The sequence below is a fragment of the Loxodonta africana genome, chromosome 19 (genome assembly GCF_030014295.1).
Source record: "Loxodonta africana isolate mLoxAfr1 chromosome 19, mLoxAfr1.hap2, whole genome shotgun sequence".
In the NCBI taxonomy this organism is placed as follows: domain Eukaryota; kingdom Metazoa; phylum Chordata; class Mammalia; order Proboscidea; family Elephantidae; genus Loxodonta; species Loxodonta africana.
In genome coordinates this window covers 61,247,821-61,274,879 of record NC_087360.1, presented here as the reverse complement: position 1 = coordinate 61,274,879, position 27,059 = coordinate 61,247,821, and the positions used below count along the sequence as shown (strand labels likewise).

Here is a 27,059-nt window from a genome sequence, read left to right as displayed (position 1 = left end):
ATGGTGGTATAATAAGTCCTAAAATCAGGTAATCTGAGGCCTTGTACTTTGTTGTTTTTCTTCAGTAATGCTTTACTTATCTGGGGACTCTTTCCTTTCCCTACGAAATTGATGATTTGTTTCTCTATCTCATTAAAAATTGTCATTGGAATCTGTATTGGAATTGCATCGTACCTGTAGGTAGCCTTGGTTAGAATGCACATTTTCACAATGTTGGATTTCTAGCTGCTATCTTTCTATAGGGTCGTTATGAGTCGGAATCGACTCAATGGCACTGGGTTTGGTTTGGTTTTTTTGGCTATCTCTCTGTGGTTCATAGTAGCCTATTAAATTTGTCCTTCTCGTCTTGGATTGTTTTCCTGAATTTCTCTATTGGTTTGTTTGTGTGTTGCTTGCCTTGGTCTGAGTTTTCCTGAACTCCTTCCTGCTCTCTTGAAGAGCTCCATATATTAATCTTTTGAACTCTAACTCCATTAGTTCCAAGACCTTCTCTTCTTCTGGAAGGTTTCCTGGTTCTTTGTTTTGGTAACATAGTGGAGCCATCTTGACCTGCTTCTTTATGGGATTTGATATTGACTGTTGTCTCCAAACCATCAATAAATTATTATATTTATTTATTGTATTTTTGCTTATTGTGTCCCAGCTTTGTTTTGTTTTGATATGGCCCAGTAGGTTGGGAGTGTGAGCTACTTTGGTTAGTGGCATCTTTAAACTCTCACATCCTGTCACCAGGTGTTCAGAGCAGCTACCAGGTGTGTGAGCCCAGGAGTCTGTTCACTTTTCTTCTGTGGATTCAGCTGAGGTGTCCAGGTTGTTGGTCCCTGAGTGTGTTTTGCAGACTCTCACCTATGAGTCCTAGATAGGCAGGGCTGCATAGGAGTGTTTGGAGTGGGTACAGGTATCTGGCAGCAGTAGGGGGCATGTGCTAAGTCAGGCGGGGGCTGACGGCTTGTCCTTTTTCCCTAGAGTGCATAGGTGGGTGGGTTTTGCAGCCAGACTTTGGGCATCCAATGTTGTTGACTGTAAGGGCTAGGAGGCACCATTTATTCTCAGACCCCTGTTGTGGGTGGCTAGATGAAATGGGTAATACTACCAGCCCTGAGGCCCTTGATGTGGGTGGATGAAGATCCTGCTTAATGGGCATAGAGGTGTCCAATGTCACAAATGTGCAACTCCTCTTTGTCTGCTGCAGTGGAGTACAGGCTTCAGGTATATGGCCTCTTTTCTTATGCTAATGAGGGCCTATGCTGTTTAATTGGCCCACACAGATCTAGGCAGGGGTGAAGGGTGTTAGAAGCCCGTGGACCCCTTATGCCAGTGCCTAGGGAAAGGGGCAGTGCCTGTCCTCATTCCCGGCTTAGGGGGCATGGTGATTTTTTAAAGCCATGAGACTGGTTTGGGTGCCGATAGTCTTGAGTTCCTGGCTTAAGGAGCTTGGCATTAATGAGGGCCTGTGGTGATAAATTGGCCCTTACAAGTCTAAACAGGGGTGAAGAGCGTTACAAATCTGTTGACGTCTTATGCCAGTGCCTTAGCAAAGGGCAGTCCCTGACCTGAGTTCCCAGCTTAGGTAGCATGGTGAGTTTTTGAAACCTTGAGACTGGTTTGGGTGTGGACTGTCCTGAGCTCCCAGCTTAGGACACTTGGAGTTTTCTTTTTTCCTAAAGCTGTAAGACTGGTTTGGTGTGGGTAGTCCTTAGTTCTGGCTTAGGGACTTGGCATTTATTGAATACTGCCAGACTGGTGTTAGATTGGAGCAGGGAGAGGGACGGGTGAGGGGAAAATGGCACTTCTCCTTTGAGAAAGCCCTGGAGGGGGAGGGGTTATTTTGACCCCGTGTGGTAGGTTAGACGCTTGCACTTAACTTTCACAGGTCCAGCACCGCTTCTCACTGGCTCTGGAGGCTTTTGCAGACTCTTTTCTGCCAGGTCTCTCTGGATGTGGTGAATCATGTCAGCCGCTGTGTACTGGTCAACCCTGCCCGCAGGGTGCTGGCTACCTCATGACTGGCACTTCTTCACTGCTTCTGAACAGTCTCTCCCTCCCCCTGCTGCTCAGTCTGACTCCTCAACTTTGTCTTTGATGATCGGGGTTCCTAGATTGTCATATATAATCAGTTCACTTGTTTTTTGGGTCTTTCTTGTAAGAGGGACCACAGGAAGCTTCTGACTTTTTTGCCGTCTTGGCCTTGCCTCTTGATTGCATGTTTGATCAATTTCAGACTTCAGAAATTGGTAAAAGTCTTTAATAGTCTTTAATTTATTCATCTTTGACCTTAGCAGTTGGTGCAAAAATTTGAATAATACTCATATAAACTGGTTGTCCTTGTAGCGGTATGGGTATTATTCCATCACTGACAGCATTGTACTTCAAGATAAATCTTGAAATGTTCTTTTTGATGGTGAATATAATGCCATTCCTTTTCAAGTTATCATTCTCGGCACAGTAGACCATATGATTGTCTGATTCAGAATGGCTGATACCATTTCATTTTAGCTCACCAGTGCCTACGATATCAATGTTTATGTGTTCCATTTCATTTTTGATGATTTCCAATGTCCCTAGATTCATACTTTGTACATTCCACATTCTGATTATTAATAGATGTTTGCAGCTGTTGCTTCCATTTTGAGTCATGCCACATCAGCAAAGAATGTCCTGAAAGCTTGACTCCATCCGTGTCATTAAGGTGAACTCTACTTTCAGGAGGCAGTTCTTCCCCAGTTGTCTTTTGAGTGCCTTCCGACCTGAGGGGCTCATCTTCTGGCACTATATCGAACAATGTTCTGCTGCTACTCATAAAGTTTTCACTGGCTAATTCCTTTCAGAAGTAGACTGCTGGGCCCTTCTTCCTACTTTACCTTAGTCTGGAAGCTCAGCTAAAACCTGTCCACCATGGTTGACCCTTCTGGTGTTTGAAATACTGTTGGCATATCTTCCAGCATCACAGTAACACACAAGCCACTACAGTATGACAAATTGACAGATGTGTGGGGTCCTCTTTAATAGATGCCTCAAATCATGTACATTAAAATTTGCATAGGGTATCATTTAATATTGGTATAGTCTATATTCAAAATAAGGTTACCTAACTCAAAAATGAAATAGTAGCTTGTATTTTAATGAACATTTACTATGTGCTGGCATTATTCTTGTTTTATGTGTAACTAATTAATCCTCAGAACTTATGAAACAGGTATAATTCCTATCTCAACCTTGCATATATATAAACTGAAGTATAGAGGGATTACATAATTTGCTCAAGGTCACATGGCTAATATAAAAGGTGAGATAGTGTCATCAAAGTTGGAAACAGTGCAAAAATGAGAGGCGCACTGGTTTTTAGCATCTATAAATGGGCTCTGTAAGTGAAGTAGTCATCAAGTTGAAAAATAGCTCTGCCAGCAAGTTGTGGTGTGACCTTAAAATATAATTTTAATTTTCATCATATATAAAATAAGGATAAAAATACTCTCCTCGTAGCATCCATATGAGTATACATTGTAAAAATGCATGTTAAAATATGTCCTAGCTCTTTACATGTTAGCTATTTTTGTTTTTAATCCAGTTAGTAATAATACTTGCATAGCTCTACTCCCTCAAGGGAAAAATAATATAACTCTCAAAAATTGATATTTTATAAAGGAAGAACTTAAACCATTTTCACATTGACTCCAAAATCTTTTATATTAGGATTAGTAGGTGTCATGCGATCTAGGTTCATCTGATTTGTATATATCTTGCTCAACTCTTTACATTTAAATTTCTTATAGTTGTTGTTTTATCATTTCAGTTTTGTGCACGTGGAATTTGCAAATCTGTGTCAAATGATTTAGAGGAACGTAGCTGTGGGAGATATAGAACATGCAATGGCCATGGGGTATGTAAGAGCTACTATATTTTAAGTATAATTATTTAATCCACATCAGTAACATTTTCCAGGTTATTAATAATGGTTAGAATTGTTTGATGTGGCAATTTATTTTGGAAAGTTGCAGTTAAATGAAGAAAGCTGAGTCCAATATGTATACATATGTGCATGTGTATTTTATCAGATCGATAAGCTAATAAACTCTGAAGTATGCACAGAAATGCAATATGAAACAAAGTAGTATGATGATGTTAGATTAAGATCATGAACTTTTGGAAATGGATTTATTAAGGGTTAAGTTTCTTACCTCATGATATGGGGGAAAAATATTGTTTTGTGTTTAGAAAAGTAATTCAAAGTAATTTTATATCAATCAGGAAAAAGGTTATGTAAAATGTAGAATTTAAAAATCATCTGTATATCTAATATGCAGAAATATCTTGGTTTGGTACAACCCTCAGGTTGAAGTGATAGGAAGAAGTCTAACTTAATTCTTTTGCAGGTGGAGGTCCAGTTTTCCCAGTACTGTTTGCTGAAGAGGCTATTCTTTCCCCGTTGTATGGATTTGGCACCCTTATTAAATACCAATTTACCAGAGATGTATACGTTTGTTTTTGAACTTTCGATTCTATTCCATTGGTCCTTACATCTATACTATCACCGCATTGTTTGGATTACTGTAGCTTTTTAAACCCAGGGCCGTTGAGTCGGTTCCAACTCATAGCGACCCTACAGGACAGAGTAGAACTGCCCCATAGAGTTTCCAAGGAGCACCTGGTGGATTCGAACTGCCAACCCTTTGGTTAGCAGCCATAGCGCTTAACCACTACGCCACCAGGGTTTCCTAGATTTTTAATGCATTTTGAAATCTAGCAGTGTAAATCCTAATTTTTTTTTTTTTTTTTTTAGGATTATTTTGGCTATTTGGAGCCCATTAAAATTGTGTATGAATTTGAAGATCAGCTTTTCCATTTCTGTAAAAAAAGGCTGCTGGGATTTGAATAGGAATTGCATTGTATCTGTAAATCTCTTTGGTTAGAATAGACATCATAACAATACTAAGTCTTCTAACCCACGAATGCAGGATATCTTCCCATTTACTTAGCTCACCTCTAATTTCTTTAAGAAATGTGTTATAGTTTTCAGTTTAAAGGTCTTTCACATCCTTGGTTAAAAGTATTCCTAGGTATTTTCATCTTTTTTGATGCTATTTTAAAATGAATGGTTTTCTTAATTTCGTTTCATATTGTTCAGTGTTAGTGTATAGAAACACATCTGTTTTCTGTGTCTTGGCCTTGTACCCTATATATTTTCTGTATTAGTTAGCTCTAGCAGCTTTATTGTCGATTCCTGGCAATTTTCTGTATATATATTATCAGGTCATCTGTGAATAGAAGTAGTTTTTCTTCTTTCTGAGTTAGAAGCCTTTCATTCCTTGTTTTTGCCTGTTGCTCTGCTTTTAGTACGGTGTTGAATAAAAAAAACTAGTGCAGTGGTAAAAGAGGGCATCCTTGTCTTCTTCCTGATCTTAGGGAAATAGATTTTGGTATTTCCTCATTGAATATGATATTCATTGTGAATTTTTCATAAATGCCCTTCATCATGTTGAGGTATTTCCCTCTGTTCCTAGCTTTCTCGGTACTTTATCTTGAAAGCGTGCAGGATTTTGTCAGTTGCCTGTTATTAGTTCAGTTGATCATATGTTTTTTTCCTTAATTCTATTAATGTGGCATGTTGTATTGATTCTTTTCTTATGTTGAACCACCGTTCCATATCTGGGATAAATTGAACTAGTGGCACAGAAACTTTTAATATGCTGCTGGGTATGGTTTGCTAGTATTCTGTAGAGGATCTTTGCAGCTGCATTCTTCATAAGGAATCTTTTCTTTTCTTGCAGTGTCTCTGTCCGGCCTTGTATCAGGGTAATGGGGGTCCTTATTGAATGTGTTTGGAAGTGTTACCTCCTCCACTATTTTTGGAAGAATTTTAGAAGAATTGGTGCTAATTGTTGGGAGGTTTTTATTACCATTTTAACCTCTTTACTTGTTATAGGTCTTTTTGAATTTTCTATTTCTTTTTGAGGCTATTTATGTAGTTTTTTTGCCCTTTCACTTTTAACCCATTTTTGCCTTGTAGGCATCACATAGTTGGATCATGTTTTCTTATCCATTCTGCCGATCCATGCTTTTTGTTTGGAGAGTTCAATCCATTTCACGTTTAAAGAAATTACCTATAAAGAAGGACTTCTGTAATATTGTTGGTTTTCTGTGTGTCGTATACCTTTTTTGTCTCATATTTCCTTGAATACTGCCCTTTTTGTGGTGTGTCTAGTTGGTTTTTTATGGTGAATATTTTTGTTCACATCTTATTTCTTTTGGTGTAAATTTTTTTTAGCAATTTTCTTTGTGGTTACCATGGAATTACATTTATCATCCTAAATTTATGACAACCTAGTTTGATTTGATACCAACTTAACTTTAATAATAGAAAAACTCAGTTTTTATACCACTCTTCCCTCCCCTCCTTTATGTTGTGGGTTTCATGAAAGACATCTTTATATATTGTGTTCCCAGCATCATACATTTTAATTATTTTTGGTATTTTTGTCTTTGCTATCATGCAGAACATAGCAAATGTAGTTACAATACAAATACACAGCAAAACTGACCTTTATATTTGGCCTTAAAATGATCTTTACTGAAGGTTTTTATTTCTTCATACAGCTTCAAGTTACTGCCAAGTGCCCTTACCTTTCAAACTGGAGGACTCCCTTTCACGTTTATTTAAGGGCAGATCTGATAGTAATGAACTCTGTCAGCTTTTGTTTATCTGAGAAATGTCTTAATTTCACACTTGTCTTTGAAGGCCATTTTGTCTGTACAGGCTTCTTGAATGAAAGTTTATCTTCTTTCAGAAACTTTGAATAACTTAATACCAATAGGATGACTTTTGGCCTCCATGGTTTCAGAGGAGAAATTGACCCTTGATCTTATTGGGGATCACCTTTCTCTAGCTGCTTTCAAGATTCACACCCTATTTTTGGTTTTTGGAAGTTTGATTATAATGTGTCTTGGCATGGATATTCTTGGCTTTATCCTGCTTGGAGTTTGTTGAGCTTCTAATATGTACAAATTCATGTTTTTTGTCAAATTTGAAAGTTTTCAGCTATTATTTCTTTAAATATTTCCTGCCTATTTCTTTTGCCCCTCTTCTTCAGGGACTCCCATAATGCATATTTTGGTCCACTTAATGTGTCCCGTTATGCTCTTATACTGTGTTCATGTTTCTTTACTCTTTTTTTCCTTTCTTTTACTCAGACCAGATAGATTCAATTGTCTTATCTTCAAGCTTGCTTATTTTTTCTTCTGCTGGCTCAAATGTGCTGTTGAACCCCTCTAGTGCAAACATTCTGTTGAACCCCTCTAGTGCAGTTTTGGAAACGCTGGTGGTATAGTGGTTAAGAGCTGTGGCTACTAGCCAAAAGGTCAGCAGCTCGAATACACCAGGCACTCCTCGGAAGCCCTGTGGGCAGTTCTACTCCATCCTTTAGGGTTGCTATGAGTCAGAATTGGCTCAACAGCAAAGGGTTTGGTTTTTTGGCTTAGCTCATTTTTTTATTTCAGTTATTTTACTTTTCCACTCCAGAACTTCTGTTGTTTCTTGTTATAATTTTTGTCACTTTGTTAAGTCTGATTTTGCTCATACATCATTTTCATGATTTTCTTTAGTTCTTTGTCCATATTTTTTTCCTTTAGCTCTTTGAGTGTATTTAAAATAGTTGTTTTAAAATCTGTGTCTGGCAGGTTTAAGGTCTGATCTTCCTTGAGGATGGTTTTGGTTCTTTGTTTTGTAGCTCTCCTTCCCTATTTCTCTGTATGTCTTGTGATTTTTGTTGTTGTTGTTGTTGAGAACAGGATATTTGAGTAGCATAAATAGTAGCTCTAGAACTCAAGGCCTCCCTATCTCTCAGGGTTTGCTAGGTTACTTCCTACCTACCCACCTAGTTTCCTTCCTTCCTTCTTTCTTTCATTTCTTTCTTCTTTCTCCTTTTTCTCTGTTCTTTAAGGCAGTTGTGTTCCATTAGGTTAGTGACGTTCCATATAATTTTTGCAGAAATGAATAGGAGAAAATCCATTGTAAGACAAAAACACCACGCTTCTTACAGAGGAGACTTTTCAGAATAACTCTATGCTGGGGAAATCCTTAACAAGGCTTTCATTGAGCCAAGAGGTTCACCCAAGGAAAAAGTTTAGGATTAACTCGTATTGTTCTGTGCATTTTTTTTTTCCCCTGTCTATGTGCATACCTCTCTGAGCCCTGGTGGCACAGCAGTTAAGAGCTCGGCTGACGACCAAAATGTTGGCGGTTCAAATTCACCAGCTGCTCCTTGGAAACCCTATGGGGCAGTTCTACTCTGTCCTACAGGGTTACTATGAGTCAAAATCAACTCTACTGCACCGGGGTTCAATTTCCCAAGGCAATTCTCTCCCAGAGGTTTTTACCCTGGTGTCCCAGTAGTTCTCTTTTGCCCATACAGCTATGCATTCCTCAGTTTACCTACATGGTCTCAGGCTATGCCTGTTGCTCCTCTGCTCTGAGCAGCCTCCAAGATGGATGAAACAGAGATATTCACTTTGCTTTAATCCTTAAGGTTTAAACTTATTTGACGCAGGTAAACACCATACTTTGCTAATCAGGTGCACTGGTGTTCACTCCAGAACCGGGGACTAAGATCCCAACTGGAGATATGGCTGTTGTTTCAAGCTGGCTGCCTAACCAGGGTGGGGATGGTGCTCAAGTCAGTATCAAAGTCAGTGTCAAGTCAGCCTTACAAGCATTTACCCAGTGGCCATGATGTCCTAGCTGTTCCCCAGAGTTACCGCAAGGTAGTGCTGTCATTTTCTGCTTGTTTTTGACATTTTCTGTGGGAAGGTGGGCATACTTCTTACTCTGTCATCTTGGTTCTTTTCTATTACATATTTGCATCATTTAAATTTTTGCATTATTCTATTGTTCCCAGGAAATGTTATGTCAGTTTTACTTCCACATATCATACATAAAATGTTCATTTCCTTATATTCTGGCCAGAGTAGTTTATCAGTCTGTTTAATCTCTTTTAACATGCTATATCCATTTTTAAATTGTATTTATTTGATAATTTATGATAAGAGTTTTTATGTATGTATGGTAATATTTGCCACTTGCATACCTTATTTTGCTAATTGTACATCCATTGTGAAAATATATACTGGGTAATACAAATTTTGTAACTTTTTCTAAGCATGCATTTGGCTTTAATTTTGTTGCTAGTGTCTTTTCCTACAGTGGTATTTCATATTTTGTATAGAAGTTAAGAAAAAAGAGTGATGTGTCTGGGTGCCGTGCCTTAAAATTTCCTGCCAAGTAGCTTATATGTCTTTCTAGTATTTACATGTTCTTTCTGTTCCTTTCCTTTCCTGTTTAATTGTAGCTATTTAATTCATCTGGAAATTTTTATATACACAATCCTTTTTCTGGATTCCCTATTTGGCAACAGATCCTTCTTTCTAATTATCTACAGCATCTCATTAACAGATATTCTCATTTTCCATATAAATTTTGGTATCTGATAAAGCAAGCTTCTTCTTTTTAGGGTTTTCTTTGTTTTCATAAAGGTTCACTTTTATTACAGATAATATTACCTAGCATAATTCAAAATAAATTTCCTAATCCCACTATTTTATCATTTCCAGCTTTATAAAGCTTTATAATTTCTATGACATTCTTGCATAAGTATTTCATTTATCTCAAGAATGTTACCCGCTTTTATTTAAAAACGGTAGAAACAAATAAGAGGAAACAGGAACCTCTATGATATTTGAAAGGATATTGCAGTGAATTTTTTATTACTTCGTATTTTAAAAATTATTTTTTTAAAATAGCATAATAATTACTTATACTGAATTATTTTTAAAATAGCCTAATAATTACTTCTATTAAATTACATTCATTTTTATACTGTACTAAACTGTACAGTGACTAACAATTAGAATATATTTAGTTTTGATGTTGTATATTAAATGGTTTTACTTTCTGCTTTGTTTTGGTTTTAGGTTTGTAATACCAACCATCATTGTCAGTGTGAAGCTGGATACGCACCTCCTAATTGTGTGCCAGCACCATCATCACAAGGCGGAAGTATAGATGATGGATTTTGGCAATGGGGAGGTTAGTCTCCAGGTCAACGTGTTCCAATAGAGAATTCTGCACTTACAGAAATGCTATTTATCAACGATGTCTTGTGGTAGCCACAAGCCTCTGACATATGGATAGTGCAACTGAGGAATTGAATTTCCAGTTTAGTTTTGTGGTTCTTGTTAGGTGCCGTCGAGTCGGTTCCGACTCTAGTGACCTGATAGGACAGAATAGAACTGCCCCATAGGGTTTCCAAGAGCACTTGGTTTATTCGAACTGGTGAGCTTTTCTTGGTTAGCAGCCCAGCCCTTTAATTAATATCACTTTCAATTTTCCCATGTGGCCAGCAGCTATGTATTAGACAGTGTAATTCTAGATCATATTTTCAATGAAAAAACTGTGTACACCTTTATTTCTAAGTTAGGAATGAATATTCAAAAAGACCTCTCCTCCTTACTTTTTACTATGGTTCACATAACATTTCTATTTATACAGCAGAGTTTTCTACATCACTGTAGTTAAATTACAGAAATGGAAACAGAATTTTAATCTATAATATATGTATTAAAAATTTTACATATTGCCATGTACTAGTTCATAACTGAGGTACATCTTTAAAGCAAACCGTGCTAATAAAATAAAATAAAACCAAACCCAGTGCTGTGGAGTCGATTCCGACTCATAACGACCCTATGGGACAGAGTAGAACCACCCCATAAAATTTCCAAGGAGCGCCTGGTGGATTCGAATTGCCGACCCTTTGGTTTGCAGCCGTAGCACTTAACCACTACACCACCAGGGTTTCCTTAAAAGAAAATAAAATCTTCCATATCCACAGCATGTGACTAGTAGATGGCACTAACCATTCCTTAATGGATCTGGTGAAAATTCATGAAGAAATACACATATTTGTTTTTATTAAAACTTGTTTTTGGTTAGAACTGTATACCTGAATTAATGCATAGAGGTATGAATCCATAAATAAAATGTGCCTAAGTAGCAATTATATGCCTTATTAAGTACCTATGTAAAACTAAGGGAGTCACTCTGGCAGCTTGGAGCAAAGGTGTTAAGAATCAAAAGTTAAGAGGAAAATACATTTCAGGGAAGTTGCTGGAATGTGTTACCTTGCTCTTGCAGTTCAGATATCTGGGTGTTTTAGTAGTGGATGATACCAGAGAAAGTTTCATTTAATTAAAGTGTGGAAACAGTAGTTGAATTATATGTTCTGGGAATTGGATGAGGCAAGGATGATAAAACTAATATTACTGACATAAATTTAGTTCATTACATACAACTGTGTGGAATCTAATTGCATAAACATGCTAAGAAGTGAAAACTGGGTAGTGGACAGGAATGTTGAACTTGGAAAAGTATGCTCATTGTAGGCTACTGTTTATATTTAGAACTTACATACTCTTTTGTTTCTCCATGCATCCTTCAACTTACAAACGATACAAAGCTAATTTGGGTGCCTCAGCTTTAGTGCAGATATCTCTACATTGTCATTGAAATATATTTAGTTTGAATATCTGCCTATAAGTGCTTATAAATTAAAATGCCTCAAGTCAAAGAAGAGACTGTGCCCCTCTGTCCCTTTCCCTCCCACTCACCCCTGATAACCACAAATAAACTTTGGTCTCTATGCACTTGCCTATCCTAGATGTATCATATAAGTGGGATTGTCCATTATTTGACCTTTTGTGACGGACTGATTTCACTCAGAATAGTGCTTTCAAAGATCGTCATCCTTGGAAACATTATGCTGAGTGAAATCAGTCCGTCAAAAAAGATCAAATGTTATAGCATGTATCGGGACTTTATTTGCCTTTATGGCTGAGTAATATCCTACTGTATGTATGTGCCGCATTTTGTTTATTCATTCATCTGTTGTTGGACATTCAGGCTCTTTCCACCTTTTGGCTATTGTGAATAGTGCTGCTGTGAACGTTGGTGTACAAGTATCTCTTTGCATTCCTGCTTTCAGTTATTTTGGGAATATACCTAGGAGCAGAATTGCTGGATCACACAGTAATTCTATGTTTAACATTTTTAGGAACCACCAAAATGCTTTCCACAGTGCCTATACTGTTTTATAGTCACACCAGCAATGGATAAGGAGTTCTATTTCTCCATATCCTTGCCCATAACTGTCATTTTTCATTTTTCAATCATAGCTTTTCTAGTGGGAGTGAAGGGATATCTCATGGTGATTTTGATTTGTATTTCTCTAATGACTAATGAATGTTGAGCAACTTCTCTTGTGCTTGCTGGCCACTTGTATTTCTTTATGGTGAAATGTCCATTTAAGTCCATTGCCCATTTTTTAATAGGGCTGTATATCTTTTTGTGGTTGAGTTGTAGGAGTTTTTCATATACCCTGGATATTAAACCCTTCTTCAGTATATGATATCTGAAATCTTTTGCCACTCTGTAGCTGATATTTGACAAAGGGCCAAAGTCAGTTAAATGTGGAAAAGACAGTCTTTTTAACAAATGGTGCTGCCATAACTGCATATCCGTCTTCAAAAAAATGAAACAAGACCTGTACCTCACACCATGCACAAAAACAAACTCAAAAATGGATCAAAGACCTCAATATAAAATCTAAAGCAATAAAGATCATGGAAGGAAAAAATAGGGACAACACTAGGGAGCCCTAATACATGGTATAAACAGTATGTAAAATGTTACTAACACTGTACAAACACCAGAAGAGGAACTAAATACCTGGGAGCTCTTAAAAATCAAACACCTATGCTCATCCAAAGACTTCACCAAAAGACCAAAAAGATTACCTACAGACTGGGAAAAAGTTTTTAGCTATGACATTTCCAATCAGCGTCTACCTCTGAAATCTACATGATACTGCAAAAACTCAACTACAAAAAGACAAATAACCCAATTAAAAAATCGGCAAAGGATATGGACAGGCACTTCACTAAAGAAGACATTCAGATAGCTAACAGATACATGAGGAAATGCTCACGATCATTAGCTATGAGAGAAATGCACATCAAAACTGCAATGAGATTCCGTCTCGCTCCAACAAGGCTGGCATTAATCCAAAGAACACGAAATAGTAAATGGTGGAGAGGTTATGGAGAGACTGGAACACTTATACACTGCTGGTGGGAATGTAAAATGGTACAACCACTTTGGAAATCGATTTGGCGCTTCCTTGAAGAGCTAGAAATAAAACTACCATAAGATCCAGCAATCTTCCAAGGAAACTCCCTTTCAAATCATTGGCTACTCACGGCAGATCCCATCATGGTGGTGACCACATTGTATCAGATTTCATCATAGAAGTGATCACATCATCATATGTCTGCCAAACTACATCATAACTGCCAAACCACCCAGAATCATGGCCCAGTCAAGTTGGCACACAACCTTCATGATCACAAAGTCTTTCATTTTCTTGTTTAATTTTATTCCTTTTTTTCTTTGATATGCTATTGTAAATGGAATGATTTCCTTTTTAGATTGCTCACTGCTAACGTATAAAAATCTGAGTGATTTTGGGGGGCTGACCTTGTATCCATATTTTGATTTAAGGTTTATTTTGTCTGACATTAAGATCTCCACACACCTCTCTTTCAGTTACTATTTGCACAGAATATTTTTTACATCCTTTCAGTTTCAACCTATTTGTGTTTTTGACTCTAAGATGTGACTCTTATAGACAGAATGTGGTAGGATCTTTTTTTTTTTTGTTACCACCCTGCTCTTTGATCAGAGCATTTAGTCCATTTACATTCACTGTAATTACTGATAAAGAGTTAAGTTACTTAGGTCAGCTGTTTTGTTACCACATATGCAGATTTCTATAACCACCATCACAATCAAGATACATAATTGTATCATCACCTCAAGGCTCCCTAATTTTACCCCTTCATACCTACACTGGTCCCCCCTTCCCCACATCCCTAATCCCTGACAATCATTAAACTGCTGTCTATATTGATAATTATGTTAATTTAAGAATTGTATAACCAATGGAATCATACAGTGTTTATCTTTTTGAGATTGTTTTTTTTCTGTTGGCATAATTTCCACGAGGTGCATCCAAGTTGCTGCGTGTATCAATAGTTCATTCCTTCGTATTGATGTACCATAATTTAACAATTCACACATTGAAGGAAATTTGGATGGTTCCAAAATTTTAGCTATTATGAATAAATCTGCAGTGAACATTGTTGTATAGAAGACTGTGGTGAAAATAAGTTTTAAATTCTCTGGTGCAAATACTCAAGAGTGAAACTGCTCAGTTATATGGTAAACCATTTATAGTTTCAAAGGTAACTGCCAAATTGTTCTCTCAAGTGACGCTACCATTTTATATTACAATCATTAATATACAAGTGTTTTTTTTTTTTGGCATTCTCACTAATATATGATGACACTACTGTTGCTGTTTTTTAATCTTTTCTATTAGGTGTATATGAATATCTCATTGTGGTTTTAATTTATATTTTTCTAATCAGTAATGATGTTGAATACTGTCACAGATTGAATTGTGTTCCCACAAAATATCTGTCAACTTGGCTGGGCCATGATTACCAATATGTATGATTGTCCACTGTTTTGTCATCTGATGTGATTTTCCTATGTGTTGTAAATCTTATGTCTATGACGTTAATGAGATGGGATTAGTGGCAGTTATGTTAATGCAGCAGGACTCAATCTACAAGATTGGATTGTGTCTTGAGCCAATCTCTTTTGGGGTATAAAAGAGAGAAGTGAGCAGAGAGACATGGGAACCTCGTGCCATCAAGAAAGCAACACTGGGAGCAGAGCATGTCCTTTGGACCTGGGGCTCCTGTGCCAAGAAGACCCTAGACCAAGGGAAGATTTACGGCAAGGACCTTCCTCCAGAGCCGACCGTACCTGGGAACTGGCACCGTGAATTTGGACTTCTAGCCTACTAGACTGTGTGTGTCTAAGTCATCGAGTGCTGCTCTAATAGAGATATCAAAAGTGGGTGGTTTTAACAAAGAGAAATTTATTCTCTGACAGCCTGGTAGGCTACAAGTCCAAATTCAGGGCATCAGCTTCAGGAGTAAGCTTTCTGTGTCGGCTCTGGGGAAAGGTACTTCTCATCAATCTTTGCCTGGTCGAAGAGCTTCTCAGCATAGGGACCCCGGGTCCAAAGGATGCACTACTCTCCTGGCTTTTGTTTCTTGGTGGTATGAGATCCCCACTCCCTGCTTGCTTCCCTTTCCCTTTATCTCTTGTAAGATAAAAGGTGGTGCAGGCCAGGCTCCAGGGAAACTCCCTTTACATTGGACCAGGAAGAGTCCCTTGTAAGGGTGTTACAATCCCACCCTATCCCCTTCAACATAAACTTAAAATTACACACTGGAGGACAAGACATAATACTGGAAATCATGGCCTAACCAAGTTGACATATATTTTGGTGGACACAATTCAATTCATGACAGTGGGAGAATAAACTTTGTTAGTTGAATCCATCCACTTGCGGTATTTCTGTTATAGCAGCCATAGATAACTAAGACAAATACCTTTGATGTGTTTATTTGACAGCTACATATTCTCGTCAGTCAAGAACCTGTTCATATCTTTTGTTTATTTTTAATAGATACGATTGGACTCTTTGTGCTTTTTAATTTGAGTTTTAAAAGAGTTTCTTTTCTTTTCTTAAATGTGTTATTTGCACATATATTCCCTGGTCTGAAATTTGGTGTTTGAGGACAACATTTATTTTTTATTGTAATGAGGCCTGCTTTTTTTGGCAGGGGAGATTATGCTTTTGGTGTGAACTATAAGATCTCTTTGCCTAGTTCTAGGTACTGAAGATTTTCTCCTATTATATTTTTAAAGGCTTAAATAGTTTTATGTTTTACATTTAATCCTATGATCCACTTTTCTAAAAGGTACAATTTAGGTGAAGGCTTTTTAATACATATATATATATATATATGTATGTATGTATATACACCTTTTTTTAAACTGAAATCTTTTATTATGTTTTAGGTAAAAGTTTACAGTGAAAATTAGTTTTTCATTCAAAATTTATACACAAATTGTTTTTTGACACAAGGATGCCCTTTATCACCATTCTTATTTAACATTTTGATGAAAGTCCTGGCTAGAGCCACAGAGATTCCACAAGAAAGTACTGGAACTAATAGAAAGATTCACAGAGTAGCAAGATACAAGATATATAAAAATCAGCTGGATTCCTGTACACCAACAAAGAGAGCTTTGAAAAGGAAGTCAGGAAAACAATACCATTTGTAATAGTCCCCCCAAAAGATACAATAAGTAGGAATAAATCTAACCAGGGACATAAAAGACCTATCCAAAGAAAACTACAAAACACTATTGCAAGAAACCAAAAGAGACCTACATAAGTGGAAAAACATACCATGCTCATGCGTAGGAAGACTCAACATTGTGAAAATGTCAATTTTACCCAAAGTGATCTACAGATATAGTGCAATTCCCATTCAAATACCAACAGCATTCTTTACTGAGGTAGAAAAAGTAATCACCAACTTTATGTGGAAAGAAAGGAAGCCCGGATAACAAAGCATTATTGAAGAAGAAGAGCAAAGTAGGAAGCCTCACACTACCTGATCTCAGAACCTGCTATACAGACATAGTAGTCAAAACAACCTGATACTGGTACAATGACAGACACACAGACCAATGGAACAGAATTGAGAACTCAGAAGTAAATCCATCCACCTGTGGTCAGCTGATCTTTGACAAAGGACCAAAGTCCATTAAACGGGGGAAGAGACAGTCTTTTGAAGAAGTGGCATTGGCAGAACTGAATATCCATCTGTAAAACAAAAGAAACAGGATGTATACCTCACACCATACACAAATACTAATTCAAAAAGCATCAAAGACCTATATATAAAACCTAAAACAATAAAGATCAGGAAGAAAAAGATAGAAACAATAATAGGTGCCCTAATAATACATGGCATAAATACAATACAAACCATAACTAACAAGGAAGGCTAATATTTTTGACTCAGAGTGTGCAATTTCTCCAGCACAATTTGTTGAAATCCTTTGTCCATTGAATTACTTTTGTACCTCTGGCAATAATTGATTGCAAATATTTGTATGTTAGTCTATTTCTAGATTTTTATTCTGTTCCATTAATCTATGTCTATTCCTCTACCAGTACCACACGGTTTCAGTTATTATAACTAGAATAAAGCCTTAACGTCAGGAAAAGTGATTCCTACCACTTTATTCTTCTTTTTCAAAATTGTTTTGGGTACTCGAAGGCCTCTTCTTTCCATATACATTTTAGAATAAGCTTATGAATGTTTACAAAAAAATCTTCTTGTGATTGCTTTAAACAATCAACACACAAACGATAAAACAAATTACCTTAAATCCACAAATCAATGTAGGAAGAATTTACATCTTTATTGAATCTTCCAGTCCATGAACACTGTAATCATCTCCACTTATTTAGGTCTTCTTTAACTTCTTTAATAAGGAGTTTGTAATATTTATATCTAAGTAATTAATTTTGTTTAGAGCATTTTAAACAGTATTGAGTTGTTTAAATTTTTTTCCCACTTGCTCATTGTTAGTATATAGATATGCAATAGATTTTTCTGTGTTGATTATGTATCCCGCAACAGAACTGACATTGTTTTTATATCTAAGTTTTTTTTTTTCTGTACATTACTTGGAAGTTTTTACGTAGACAATCATGTTATCTTCAAATAAGGCATACATCTTCCAATCCAACATGTATGCCTTTCAATTTTCCTTATTGCACTTGCTAGAATTTCTTGTACTATGTCAGATAAGATTTGTGAGAGTAGACGTCCTTGTTTTAATGATCTTAGAGGGAACAAATTAGTTCATCATTTAATATGACGTTAGCTGTAGGGTTTTTGGTAGACATTCTTTATGAGTTTGAAGGAGTACCCTCAATACCGAGCATCTTTTTTTCCTAATGCTGCTGTAATAGCAGCTGTAATGGCTTTAAAGAGCAGAAATGTATTTTCTCACAGTGTAGGAAGCTAGAGTCCAAATACAGGGCACTAGCTCTATGTGAAGGATTTATCTGTCAGCTCTAGGGGATGTCTTTGTCTCTTTCAGCTTCTGTAGTCAGTGTTCTTAGGCTCCTTGTAGTTTTGACGTGGCATCGATCTTCTCCCCTATTTATGTTTGCTTCTGTGAGTAATCTACTCTTTTTATAACTCAGAAGTGATTAGGTTTAGTGCACACCCTACACTTCTATGGCCTTATTAACATAACAAAGAAAATCCTGTGCCCAAATAGGATTGCATTGACAGGTATACGGGATAAGGATTTCAACACATTTTGGGGGACACAATTCAATTCATAACACCTAGTTTCCTAGGGTCACCTATGAGTCAGAATCGACTCGACGGCACTGGGTTTTTTTTTTTAGTTTCCGAGAGTAAGCCATGGTGGTATAGTGGTAAAGACTTATGGCTGCCACCCAAAAGGCAATTGGAATGCACCAGGAGCTCTGAGAAATTTAAAATCTATTAATGGTATTATTTTTTCAAGTGATACATTGTTATCAATGGATATAATTGTGTGATTTTGCTTCTTAACCTATTGATATGAGAGATTACATTGATTATTGAATATTGAAACAATCTTACATAAAAAAAATATATAGGTGTGATAAATCCTTCTTGATCATGATGTATCTTTTTTTTTTTTTCTTGCTGGATTTGATTTGCTAATATTTTATTTAGAGTATTCTATATTTTTTTATATTTTAAGTTCAGGTGAATTATCAGTCTTCCTTCCTTCCTTCCTTCCTTCCTTCCTTCCTTCCTTCCTTCCTTCCTTCCTTCCTTCCTTCCTTCCTTCCTTCCTTCCTTCCTCCCTCCCTCCCTCCCTCCCTCCCTCCCTCCCTCCCTCTCTCCCTCCCTCCCTCCCTCCCTCTCTCCCTCTCTTCCTTCATTCCTTCCTTCCTCCCTTCCTTGGTCCTTTCCTTCCTCCCTCCCTCCCTGCCTCTCTCTCTTCTTTCCGGCCAGTCTCTCTTCTTTCTTCCCTCCCACTCTTCTGCCTTCCTTCCCTCCTTTCCTTCTTTCCTTTCTTGCTCCCTTCAGTTTAATTTCTTTATCTCATTTTGTTATCAGGGTAATAATAGCCACATTAAATAGGTTGGGAAATAATTTACCCTCTTCTATATTCTGGAAGAGATTGTTTTAAATTGGTGTTATTACTCCTTTAAAAGTCTGGTAAAATTCTCTAGTGAATTCATTTGGACTTGGAGATTCTTTCTCAAGGTTTTTAAATTAGTATTTAATTTCTTAAAAAATATATTGCTATTAAAATTATCTTTTTGATAATAGTTGAAGTGGCTTCTACTTTTTGAAAAATTGATACAACTGTTTTTTTTAATGTCTGACAGTTACCTAAGGAGAAGTTTTTTAAGAAATTAAATTATAATTATTGACTTGTTTATTTCTTCGTTTAACTATGTCAGTTTGCATTTTATTCAGTTTTTAATCTTTGTTACTTGATGCATGCATACTTAGGATTAATATGCATTCCTGGTGATTGCTATTTTTTTAATTTCTGCCATGCCTTCTTTCTTTGTCTTGAAGCCTCCTTCCTCTGAAATTAAGCGTCAGTAGACATTTCTAACTTGAAGATCCAATTAACTCTGTATAATTGTGTATATAATAAAAACCTTAATACAGATAATTTATACAAGTAAGAACGAATGAATAAAATAATAAAAAATTAAATGAAGAACACTAAATTTTTAATTCTACATTCTTACTGAGTTGCTATGATATATAACTGATATGCAGTATATATTTTGAATGCAACTTCTTGCTATCATGCATGAATCTGGAACATATATCCTTCTTGTAATTTCCATGTTCAGGTTTCAAATACATCTGTAATAAATTAGAGGCGACCGTTACTTCTGATTCTTCTTTTTCTATTTACATCATCAAAGCAAAACTATGAAGGTGACAATTTTGCTAATGTTATCTCTTTTGTTCCATAATTGAAAATATTTTCATTTTAGATTTATAAATACAAATTAAAATAAACTACCATATTTTTTTATTCATATACCTTCTGTTTCCTCCCAGTCAACTTTGTATACATATTTTCTTTCAATGGTTGCCCATTTGTGAAAGGTACCAAATAAATGTTGATGTGCAAATATCATACAAAGAATGGTATCCTAGATTTATTTCACAATATGGGATGTTCTATATCTATAACAAAAATATTGCATACTGAAACATCCTCCCTGTTATATAACTAACTGGAAGAGAATGCCATATTTCCTTTCTGTCATTATAAATATACTGTTCACTGATTGATTCTTGAGCTGAAGGAAAGTCATCTATGATATCATTATTAGATTTCATTTATATGATGAATTTCACCTTCATCATTAGAATCTAGAGTGCTTCTCTCAGTTTCTTTCCATTCATATTAAGTGTCTTCCTCTGTAAATATTCTCTTTGTCATTATGGGCTATAAAGTAAAATTTCTAAATTAACCATTATGTTCAACAAAAGCTAAAAGAAAAAGACTACACAGACAAGGTCTCCAAGCTTCTTTTGTACCATCTTGAAATATGATGAATTAACTTGGGTCACAAAATAAGAAAACTGAAGTTTGATTTAGTAGTGATCTATTTAGATGATTAAATAATTCTTTTTTTTTTTAATATGTATTGTCTTTTTTATCATAGTTTGAAATAAACGATGTGTTTAATAATAAAATAATTCCTAGGATGATAAAAAAGAAAAATGTTTTAAGGTACAGGAAAAATAAGATAATTAATATACATTTATATACCTTTTATTTATAAAAGGATCCAGTGGACTTCTGTGATAATTTTAAGATAGAATATAATTCACCTACTTTTAAAAAGTTGTTGGGAGACTTCTAAGGAAGAATATATATTATAAAATATCAATCCGTACAAATAGTTAAAAGTAGTAAAGTAAAAAAGGAAGGAAAGAAGGGAGGAAGCAGGAAGAAAATAAGGCCAGCAGGCATGAGACAGGCGCAGACAGGCAGGCAGGAAGGGAGGCAGGAAGGCAGGAAGGAAGGCAGGAAGGCAGGAAGGAAGGAAGGATTCCCAATACCAAATTATGTCCAAATGACCTTAGTGGGTATCTTAGGCTGGGTTCTCTAGAGAAGCAAAACCAATAAAGCGTATAAATGTATATATAGAGGAAGATTTATATCAAGGAAACAGCTCACACGATTGTAGAGGTTGGAACGTCCCAAGTCCATGGATCAGGATAGAGGCCTTTCACAATTCATTGAGCTGCAGAAGCTGGTGAACCCAACAACAGCACATCGGAATGTAGGGTTCTTGCTCTCAGGCATGTTAAATATTTAACATTTGATATTCTCCTCATTAAAATATCCAAGTTTGTCACTTACAAGTTGTACCTTCCACCAGATATTCGAACATAATTTGGACAATTTTTTTGCCACTGCAAAAAAAAAAAAAAGTGTCACCCATCCTCCATTGTCCAATCACATATTCGTCATTTCCTTTTAAAGCCGCACCAGAAGCACATTTAATGTCCATGTTTCTAACAACATCCTGTTGATGGCACCATGTATATTCTCTAAGATGATAGAGACTTTCTCTACAGCTTTTCTCACTTCTGTCTAAGCCCTCATCATAATTGCTTTTGACGTCCACAATTCTACCAACAGCCTCTTCAAGGCAATCTAGGCTTTTGTTATTAGACACCTTAAAACTCTTCCAACCTCCACCCATTAAGAATTCCTAACCCACTTCTACATGTTAGATATTTATTATAGTAGCATCCCACTCCAGGTACCAAATTCTGTCTTAGCTATCTAGTGCAAAACTAGTTATCTAGTTCAAAGAAATACCACGGTGAGTGACTTTTAACAAATTAATTTTCTCACATTTTAGAAAGTTAAGAGTCCTAATTCAGGGCACCAGCTCTGGGGGGAAGGTCCTTATCTCTTTTCAGCTTCTGTTCCTTGGTGATCTTTTTGTGGCATTTATCTTCTCTTCCTTTTGTGCTTGCATCTCTGTGCCTAATCTGCTCACTTTCTATCTAAAAGGTGATTGACTTAAGATACACCCTACACTGATATGGTCTCATTAACAAAACAAAGAAAGTCCTTTTCCCAGAGAGGTTTACATCCACAGGTATAGAGCTTTAGGGTATGCAACGCTTATTTTGGGGAGACAGAATTCAATCCATAACATTCACTTAATGCAAAGTAAGGCAGTGGCAGAGAAACACACAAGCAAAACACAACACATATTGAGAACAGAAACTGAATGGACATATTGAAAGCAAAAATTGAATGGGAGACATAAAACAGCCTTATCATAATCATATTAATAGCCAATGATTAAACAGTCTAATAAATACTGGGAGTTTCCAGATAGGATGAAAAATTATATAAAAGTATATGCTAACTAAAACGATTAACTTTATTCAAAGATACAGATAGTTTTAAAAAGATTGAGAAATATGTACTATACAGATATCAACCTAAGAGATCTAGAGTTGCTATCTCAATATCTGAAAAAAGTTTACTTAAAAATGTTAGAAGAGATAAAGAGGGATATTTTATAATGCACAAAAAAGGCCAGTGCTTCAGGAACATATATCGATTTTTTAAAAAATTTATGCACCTAGCAAGAGAGCCCCAAGTTACATAAAGAAAAACCTACAAAAGTAAACTGAAAAATAAACAATTCAACAATTATTATAGACTTCATCACTCCACTTTTAATAATGGACAAACTACCAGATGGAATAGCATCAAGGATATAAAAGTTGTGAAGGACACCATAAACCACCTAGAGATGAAATATATTCATAGGACACTCCTCCACAACAACAGCAGAATATATATTATTCTCAATTACACGTAGAATATTTTCCAAGATAAACCATATGCTAGGCTTTACAGCTTTCACGAACTAAAACCCAGGCTCAGATGCTTTCACTAGTGATTTCAACTGAATTTTAAATTAGTTACGACTGTTTCAAAAATGTTTCCAGAAAATGGAAGAGGAATACTTCCCAACTCATGAGGCCAGTATTAACATGATAACAAATCTGGACAAAGCCACCACAAAAACAAAAACAAAAAACCCAATAACTTCATGAATATTGACACAAAAATTCTTAACAAAATACCAGCAAATCAAATACAGCATTATATAAAAGTAGTTATACATCATGGTCAAGTGGGTTTTATCCCAGAAATTCAAGGTTGGTTTAACATCTTACAATTAATGCAATATAGCACGTAAATATAATAATAAAAAAAAATTTTGGTGGAAAAAGCCACATGATCATCTCAATTGATACAGAAAATCCCATGATATAATCCAACACTTTTCATACTAAAACATTCAACGAACTAGGAAGACAAGGAAATTTCATAACCTGATAAAGAGTGTAAAAATTTCACCAGCTAACATTTTAGTTAATGATGAAAAACAATCTTTTCCCCATAATATCAGGAAAAAGACAAGAATGTCTGCCGTAACCACTACTATTCAACATTATACTGGATTCTAGCCAGGGCAGTTAGGCAAGAAAAAAAAAAAAAGGCATCCAAATTGGAAAGGAAGAAGAAAAGCTTTCTATTTTCAGGTGGTATGACCTTGTACAGAGAAAATAAAAAGGAATGCACTAAAAAACTATTGGTACTACTAATCACATTTTGTAAGGATGCAGAAAACAGGATCAACATACAAAATTCAGTTGCATTTCTGTACACCAACAATGAACAATTAAAAAATAAAATTAGACAAAGAATTCCATTTGTAATAGCAACCAAAATTAAAACATTTAAAAATAAATATATTAAGAGAAGTGTAAACTTATACACTAAAAACTAAGAAGAAAAAAAAAATTCCTAAAAGAAATTAAAGATCTTCACAAATAGAAGAATATGCCATGTTCATGACTTGGATTGCTCAATATTTTTAATATATAAATACTCCTCAAATTGATCTACAGATTCAATGCAATCCTTGACAAAACCCAAGTTGGAAAGTCTTCCTCTCTCCTTCCCTCCCTTCCTTCATCCTTCCTTTCCTCCTCCTCTGAAGAAATTGACAAGCTGATCCTAACTGTGGTATGATAACACAGAGGATATAGAATAGTTAAAACAGCCCCGAAAAGGAATAACTTTGTAGGAGGAGTCATACGTCCTTTCAAACCTTATTATGAAGCTAAAATACTCAAGACAGAGTAGTACTGGCCTAAAGATAGACATACAGTAGAGTGAAACAGAATAGAGTCCAGAAATAAACCCTCACACTTAAAGTCAATTTATTTTTGATAAGAGTGACAAGACAATTCAATTGAGAACAAATGGGCTTTTTGATTCAATTTCAATTCAGTGATATTGGGACAAGTGAATGCCCACATGCAAAAGAAAGAAGGTGAGCCACTAAGTCACATCATTCAAAGAAATCAGCTGAAAATGGGTCATAGATATAAATGCAAGAGTAAAAGCTGCCAAACACTTAGAAGAAAACATAGGAATAAATCTTATAATTTATTTATGACTAGGCAGTGTTTTCTTATAGATGACACCAAGTTACAAGAGAGAAAAGAGTACTTAGGTTGGACTTCATCACAACTAAAAACTTCTGTACTACAAATGATACAATCAAAAAAGTTAAAAGGAGACTCACGATATGGGAGAAAATACTTGTAAGTCTTATATCTGACATGGAACATGCGTTCAGAATATATAGGGAACACTTACTAGTTAATAATAAAAAGACGTAATTAAAAATGAGCAAGAGACCTACTTAAAATTTCTCCTCAGAGGGTATACAAAATGGCCAATAAATGCATACAAAAATACTCAACATCTTAATGAAATGGAAACTCAAACCATATTGAGAAAACACTTTACACCCACTAGGGTGATTATTATAAAAACTCTGTGCCATAACATGTTTTGCCAAGGATGTGGAAAAATTGAGGTCTTGATGGTCTTCTTCCAGCACTGCTCTCAAACTCTAGTATCGCCTTTCTACTCTCATCCCAGTGAGAACTTCTAACAAGATTCAGGTTGTCTTATCCAGCATATATACTTCTTTTCCCTCTGCCACACACCTTATGGTGGAGGTGGGGGCAGGGAGCTCCCATACACAGTTCTGGGACCTGTAGTATGCAGAACTTTCTCTTCAATGCCCCACTCTGTAGAGTCCAGCCATTTCTGCTTCCCTGAACTCTGGCCTCTGCTTCCTTAACTCAGTGGGAATACTACACTTGACAGAAATTAGCAAATCGTCCATAGGTAGAATTAGATGGCTCAGGTATTATGGTTTTGCATTTCCAGTTGACTTTCAGAAACCATATCTCTTATTATTTTGCTTTGTTTTATATTTTTTATAGTAGGAGGGCTATTTTGGCAGTTAAAGTTCATCATGGTCAGAAGTGGAAGTTCTGTCTTTCTTCCTTAGACTAATTAATATCTTGCAATCTAATAATAATTATGTCCAATTTTTTTAAATCTGCCTTTGGAGTAATTCTCCCCATTAGAATGAAACTGTACCTCCTAAATGATATCTTTAGGGAAGATGGATTACTGGAGAGTTGTCCTCCGCTAAACACTAAAAACATTTTTTTTCTAATGAATGAGGCAGGGAAGAGAGCACTTTAAAAGCATTGAGCTTTACCACAGTGTAAAAGTGCTAAATATTCACTTAATTGTATTTTTTTGTATATGTTTGCCAATTAATTTCCTCAGTAAATACATAAAACTTTCTAAATCACTTTCATGTAAGCAAATCTCTCTCAATCATTATATAATTGGATTTTGTGTGTGGGTGTGTGTGTTTTAAAGTTACAGATTCCCTGTCTTTTATCAGAATTTAAACTCGTTTACATTTAATGTAACAGTTTCTGGTTATAATTCTGATGGCTTAAATTATTATTTTTGTACTTAAGGTATCTGGCATGTTTCTTTTGTTTGGTTGGACAAAGGTTCCATGGGTTTTATTTTTCTCTCCAATTTATACCTGTGTATATGTCTTTTTAACACCTACATTAATATCTATTTTTCTAAATAATAAAATAAAAATTATAGCACTATCATCTTATATATGAGATAAGCTTAATTTACTACCAATAATTTTTTTAATTAGCTATCTTGTATGTCAATAATTTTTCATATAAAAACCATTTTTCAAGGTTTTTTCTTCTATTCCTTAAAGTGAGGAGCCAATTATTGAATAATATCAGTTTAATATGCTATAATTAGCAGTTTATAGAATAGAATAGTTTAGAATATATAATATAAAATGATAAATATGAAGATTAAATATATATACAAAGATTAAAAATAAGTTTATATCAATGATATATACATAAGTGTATTAAAAAAAAAGCTGATACAAAATGTACAATGAACTTTGGGGCACAATCACAAAAGATTGGAAAACACACTTGGATTTAAGTTTATCCATTCCATTAGTGCATTATTTGAGTTCTACATTTTTTTTAATTCAAATTAGCATAATCTTTGAATGACATTTTTGAAAAAATTAAAAGGCACTCTAATGTTTTCAGATCAAAGTGTACCTTTGGTTGTAAGACGACGTGCTGCTCCTCAGAACAAGGGCCTTTTGATCAGTTTCTACATTTTTCTACCTCTTCTCATTATAACTGCCATTATAACTCTGAGATGGAATAAAATGAATGGATTCTGGAACAGAGGAAGTGAAAGGTAGGTAAACTTATGTATTTTTATATTTAATATTAAAAACCAGTATGAGAAGAGAACAAATGTAAACCAGAATACTACAATCCAGTTTCTTTTATGTACTGTGTTAATATTTAGAAATATTTAGTGATAATGTTTTAGTGTATATCAAATTGTTTTCAAATTTCAGGCAGTGCAGTTAGGTATCCTTTAACTCCCCACAGGTCCAAGAATAACTCAAGGTGCTCAGTGAATACTCCGTGCCTTTCAAATAAGAATCTATGTAGGCTATGATTATTTTAGA

General features: G+C 35.5%; 1 protein-coding gene across 1 annotated transcript in view; it reads left to right on the top strand.

The window, feature by feature from the left end:
• Positions 1–27,059, top strand: part of LOC100673096 (A disintegrin and metallopeptidase domain 3-like) — a 150,932-nt gene that overhangs the window by 94,847 nt on the left and 29,026 nt on the right. The window contains exon 15 of the mRNA XM_064271940.1: positions 9,964–10,078. Coding sequence (XP_064128010.1) covers positions 9,964–10,078 — 115 coding nt within the window. The remainder of the gene's footprint in view (positions 1–9,963; positions 10,079–27,059) is intronic.